Source organism: Mustela putorius, unplaced genomic scaffold (genome assembly GCF_011764305.1).
Source record: "Mustela putorius furo isolate JIRA1106 unplaced genomic scaffold, ASM1176430v1.1 tig00003913_pilon_pilon_pilon, whole genome shotgun sequence".
In the NCBI taxonomy this organism is placed as follows: domain Eukaryota; kingdom Metazoa; phylum Chordata; class Mammalia; order Carnivora; family Mustelidae; genus Mustela; species Mustela putorius.
The window spans coordinates 10,854,290-10,860,289 of NW_025422060.1; the positions used below are offsets into that span (position 1 = coordinate 10,854,290).

The following is a 6,000-nucleotide window of genomic DNA, read 5'->3' on the forward strand; positions in this document are numbered from 1 at the left end:
GTGTTAGCACTCAAAGCCACTACATTTTGTCAGGCAGAGAAATTTTCTTCCTCTTTATGGAAAACCATACATGGCTGTCAAGTGGCAGAGATTAAGACAGGAAGCTGTTGACCTGGGACTCTGAGGGGCCACAGCACACTGTGAGAAGCTGCAACAAACCAGGGACATAGACAACCCATCCTTCCCATCAAGACAAAGCCTCCTTCTAAGACCTCTGCTCTCCACAACCTTCAACCCCAACTGCTTTTCCCTTCTTGATCTTCCCTGGAAGATCATTTTAATTGGACTTTGTGAAGGTAATTGGGGGCTGAGGGGAAGGAAGTGTGAAGGCAGGGCAAGCAGTGCGTCACCTCCATAGACTCTGACCCTGAATTTGCACCCTATTAGGACCCGTCCTCTCCCACTCCCGGAAGGAAGGCGGGGCAAAGAGGCAGGCTCTGTCGCAGGCAGGCAGACCGTTTTTGCAACCCGACATCTACTGCTTACTGTGGTCTTGGGGACAGCTCTTTTTGAACACCTTTGATGTCAGTTTCCTTATTCATAAAATGCGTTTTATGGATTAGAAATAAGGTGTATAAGAGGCTGTTACATAGTAGGTGATCAGTAAATGTGATGACATTGACTGCCAGACCCCGAGTCAGCAGCACCTGTGTTTCTGCCTTTCATCTTTGGTTCCAAGATCATCCTGTACCCCAAGAACAGGGACTTAAACTGCGAAGAGCTATACTGACTCCCACTGCCCCTCCTCTCTCCCCCAGCTTCGCAGTAAATGGCAACCCCTGGCAGTTCTATTATCTGGAGCGCCTGGATAAAGAAATAGGTAGAAATGATGTGTTGAGAGCTAGCTCCCACTCAGTAGCCAACATGGAGCCCCGAGGTCCTCCGATTCCTTTTGCCCTCCATTCCCAGGCCATTCCCAACAGCAACCAAGGTTCCTGGGCCCACAGTACCCCCTGATGGCTAACAGGGGAAACTTTCTTTCCTCAAAGATTCTTCTCAGTGGGACTCCCCCAAGCATTCACACAGCTCACTGTCTTGTTCATTCCACCGGGGACCATTCATGTCTCAAAAACGTGTGACTTCCTCTGCCTTGCTTCTTTTTTATCTTCATTTTTGCTCAATTATTTCAGAAACATCTGTCTCCCTCCCCGTTTCTTCCCCTTATTTTGTTCCACTTATGAATCCTCAAATCACTACAGTTACGGTTGTTAAGTATAATAGGATGAGGGCATCTATCTACCATAAAAACAAAAAACAAACAAACAAACAAAAACTTCCATTCATTTAGAAGCCAAATAAGATAGAGTGTAGAACCAGCAGCATTAATCTCTAGAACACTTAGAGATACCCGGATGTCTTCCTCAGAACTTGCACAGAAGGGACGCCATTCACCCCTGGTTCTTTCTCTAAGTAACTCTGACCTTTTCTCGATATTCTTATTATTTTTCTATTTATTTAATTGTTAAAGCTGTGTAGGTTTGTCCCCTACTGTTTCACTACAAATATAATTCAGTTACAATAAGGGTTAACTGCATTCCTGTGGGCTGTTCTGGAAACCAAACCAAAGCAAAATCTTGCAGCATTATTTCTCCATGGAAAGTGAATTTAGATCCCCAAAAAGTTGCTCTAGAAGGAACTTTTGGAAAATCTACCTATTGTAATTTAACATTGGACATTTTTTGGGTTGGGAGTGTTCAGTTTTTAAAAATTCATATTGATGTCTGTATTCTCTGGTTTTCATCTGTTGAACCATGACATCTACTGGGATTAGTACTTAGAAAGGTATTCAGATGTAACCTATCTGTGCAGACATCGGTTCTTCTTTTATCAAAGGAAAAATATACTAACCAGATTCTGATTTGGTATGTTATAGGAATATTCTAGCAGGTTATAAAACTCATGTCCATGATACAGTTTGCTTCTTGGTAGAAATGCAAGAATATCTCTTAAAATATAAATACTTAACTTCCCTTAACTTAAATTCAAATAATACCATTGCCTTATGTCTTTATTTATCCAGGCCTGGGTTTTAGAGACTTTTAAAAACACAAATGGTTTTGATATGGATTATTTTAAAAGCCATTAATTATAAGCTTTATCCTGACTTAGAAAATTTACTCTCAAACTAGACATAGGTCAGTAATCAGAAGCATTTAAAATCCCAATTAAACAACGAGTTAAAAGATATCTTTTACAAATTAACATCAAGTGGCTTAATTTTTCTAATTTCTAATACATTTAAAAGTAAAAATAAAAATTGGGACAGAATAACTGAGTTACTTAATAAAATGGGAAATGAGTTATTGTGACTATATATAGATACATGTGAAAAATATAATTTGAGAATGTTTTCATGAAGTATTTTCTTAATTTGGGCATAACTCAAGGTAAGCCTTGCATAGGATTTTTTTTTCTTTGAAATGGCTTCCGTATTGATAGAATCAAAATTACTTAATTTTTTGAAATAGAAAGTTGCAAACTGGATAAAGTAACAGGTAAATACTATCCTTCCAATTTCATAAAAATGCTGTGAAAATGGATTTTCCACATACATTCTAAGTGCACACTAATGTAATAATGATGAAGAATGATGTCATAAAAATACTTGTGTGGTACAAAAGGTATTTTAACTGATCATCAAAGAACATTATTTGAGTTCACATTTTTACGAAAAGAGATATTTGGTTTCTGATAATGTATACCTTTGGAATTCATAAAGTTTTAGAGGTACAAATTAAAACATTCAGTGTTAATGTTTTTGAAAGCATTACGGTAAAATTATTTTCTCAGGACCCAAAGAGAAAACACCAGAGGAAACCTAACCAGCCTGAATTGGTTAAAATGTATTTTCCCTTTAATTAAATAAGAAACATCTGTCTAGGGATTTTGGAAATGGATGTAATCCATCCACACTCTGCCTGTACTAGTTTGCATCCAATATCCAATATTTTGAAAGAAAATTCTTTCTTTCTGTAAAGAATTAAACAGCAACATGGAGAGATGTCTGGGTCTATAGCAGCTGAGTCTTGCCTCCAGAATTTGGGCACTGGAAATGTTAAGGATCTGTCTTTTCCTGGATTTGTCCTTGGTAAGCAACCAAACTCTCTCCATAATCACGGTTAAGGTAGAACATATTTATTTCTTTAAAGCATCCACTGAAAATGCTCATCTTGGGACAGTAAGGAAACAGAAGTTACTAGGACACATCCAAATATTCAAGGTCAAAGCACCAAGGTTCCCTCTCTGGGGTTCACCGGACATTTTCCTTGCCTTCACTCACTAAGCTGATTTCTCTAGGGACCTGAACAGCCCACAACACAAGACTCATCAGACAGGCCAAATGAGTACAACCAAAGTGGGGAGTTAAGTCCCGGATGCCTCTGGTTCTTTGAAACCAGGACACACCGTTGAGAATGACAAATATCACTTACTGGTGTTGTCAAACGGTATCTGCCTGCACTGCGCAGACCCCTCGGCGGGCCAAGGACAGTAATAGACGGCTCCCCCTTCCACGATGTCTGGCTGGGTGGTGTTGGCTTTGGGCGCCCCCACCAAGACACTCGCTCTGCGAAAGGTTAGAGAAAATCACTCCTTGGGAATCATAAAAGTGGGACGCGATGCAGTCCGTAGCGGGCGTGCTCCCTGAGACTAGGGTTGGGGTCGGGGGCAGAAACATTTATGCTGGAGACCGACTGTCAAACTTGATTTCCTGTTCCAAACCTACGGGCGTCTGAAACCTGGTTTGAAGAGGGTGCAGATAGTCCTAATTCTTCTCTAGGTGGAGCTATGTATACAGTGAGATGAGTGAAGAGGGGAAAAAAATAGCAAAGGACAGAGCCCAGCTGCTTGTAGCCGACAGCACTTGCGCCCAGACACTTAATTGTTACAGGCTATGCAAAAACAGACCGTGTTGTGGTCCGTTGTTTAAACTCGCTTGTTCGGTCCCGGTCCCGTTTTCCCCTTTGTATGATGCTCGAGTCTTTGCTCGGGTCCTGGGAGGTCCCTAGAGCTTGCGTTTTCTATGCAAGTGGCATGTCTCTACTTCAAAGTTCACAAGGCACATCTAGCATGGAAGGGGGACAAGAGGCGGGGGGAGCCTGACGGGACCCCAAGTGCGCAGCGGGATGGAATCCCAAGAATCTCCTTCCACCGGGCTGCGGGGACGGGCGCGCGTCCCCCGGCAGACGGGCAGGGACCCAACCTGTGTCCGGATTCGTTCCCGCGCGTGACCTCCCTGCGCTGGGCGACTTACGTGCGAGCGGCAGGTATATGGAAGTCCACCGCGTAGCCGAAGTAGCTGCCCTCGGGGCCGCTGTACACCGTGAGCTTGTCCACGTCCAAGTTGAACGCCTGCGAGGCGGGGGTCCACAGCACGCCCAGCGCGGCGGAGAAGCACCAGAGGGGCGCGAGCGGAGGCGCCAGGCTGCCCCGGGGACCGCGGCGGGCCCCGGCAGACATCGCCCTCCGCCCCGGCGGGTGCTCAACGGGGAGCGGGAGCCCGAGACGCCGGCCCGGCTCCTTCGCTGGGGCGGCGGGTGGCGGTCCCCAGATGCCCGCGTCCTGCGTCGGGGCGCGCGGCACGTCCGCGGTGACAGCCCCCGGCGCTCCGCCGCGCGTCCGCTGCGGTCTGCTGCTCGCCTGCTCCGCGGCCCGCTCAGGGGCTGGCGGAGGGGATGCCAGCCCTCCTCTGGCAGCGGGAGGGGGCCCGGCGCGCTCACGGCGCCTCCTAGCGGCGAATCCGCGGGCTGCGGGCGGGAGCCCCGGAGACTCCCTGCCGCCCGAGCTCCTGCTGGAGGCCGGCGCCAGGAGCCTGCTTCGGCCGCAGGACTATCCATTGCAGCCGCACCTCATCGACGATCTGAATCCCGCACATCCCACTTCAGGCCATTGTTTTTGGGAGCTGTGCCCCCCCGCATGGGACGAGAGTCCGCTCTAGTTTCTCCTAAACGGAAGAATGCGAAAGCGCACCCCACCACAAGGCAAGAAAAAGCCGGGCTCCTAGCATCACCTCTGCAGCCTGATGACCCCTCAGGGTCCACGCGCGCGTTCGCCTGTGGCTGAGCGCTTAAATCCTACAATGCTCTCTTCCACCCCCACCCGACCCCCCAGCAGGGGTAACGGGTAAACAAAACCTTTCTGTAGGTCTTTCTCAAAGGCTCCGGGGGCGGGGGAGCAGGAGGAGGGCATGTGAATTCCTTGGTCCCAAATCTTCCATGGCTCCGTGTAATTGTGATGAAGAGAAACAAAGTTAGAAATGTTCGAATTAAAGATTTACCCTCAGCTCCCCTACAGAAGTCCAAACGTCAGTTCCATTTCATGGGTACTAATGATCTCTTTCTGGGTCCTCTGCTTGGGGGAGGGACTGAAGAATGAGTAGGATGAAGAAGAATGGTATAGATCCTCACATCCCATGCTTTTCCGGGGAAACAAGGCTAATGCGTGAACAAGCAATTAAGTAAGAGTTAGCCTTGGAGTGGGGGCGGGGGTTGGAGCTAAAGAGCAAAAGAGTGTAGAAACAGGAAAGGTAAGCAATTTCCGAAGTATTTTAAGGCGAGTTGTGGCAGATGTAGACTTGGGCTGGAATTGGAATGGGAGGCTTGGATTTAGGCATTATGGGCGGAAACATTGAGAGAAAGGATCACTGACACCAGGCTGAGAGGCAAGGATTGTATAAAGGCTAGAATAAAAGAGTGGGTCAGGGAGTGTCAGGAAATAGGGATGGATCTCCCGAGACAGAGGATCTTAGTAACAAGAACATTTATTGAGGCTGAGAGAGCCAGTTCTAGAACAGAGGCATGAGGCACCCACAGGGATTGAAAACATTTGCTGGCAAGGAGGTGGGTAGGGGGAGGTGCAGGGAGCGGTTGTTAGAAGCAAGGGAAAGCCAAGAAGCTATCCCCCAGATGCACTGGCTGACGAAGACCTCCACCTGATTCACAGAAAGTAGGAGAGCGAAAGCCACCACATCAATGAGAAGGGAGAAGTTCAGGGGATTAATGG

General features: G+C 47.1%; 1 protein-coding gene across 1 annotated transcript in view; it reads right to left on the bottom strand.

Annotated features, from left to right (window-relative positions):
• Nucleotides 1–4,553, bottom strand: part of ITGA8 (integrin subunit alpha 8) — a 177,616-nt gene extending 173,063 nt beyond the window's left edge. The window contains exons 1-2 of the mRNA XM_004757564.3: nucleotides 4,253–4,553; nucleotides 3,432–3,565 (exon numbers count right to left, since the gene is read on the bottom strand). Of these exons, the coding sequence (XP_004757621.1) occupies nucleotides 3,432–3,565; nucleotides 4,253–4,458 (340 nt within the window). The 5' untranslated portion in view covers nucleotides 4,459–4,553. The remainder of the gene's footprint in view (nucleotides 1–3,431; nucleotides 3,566–4,252) is intronic.
• Between the last annotated feature and the right edge of the window lie 1,447 nt (nucleotides 4,554–6,000).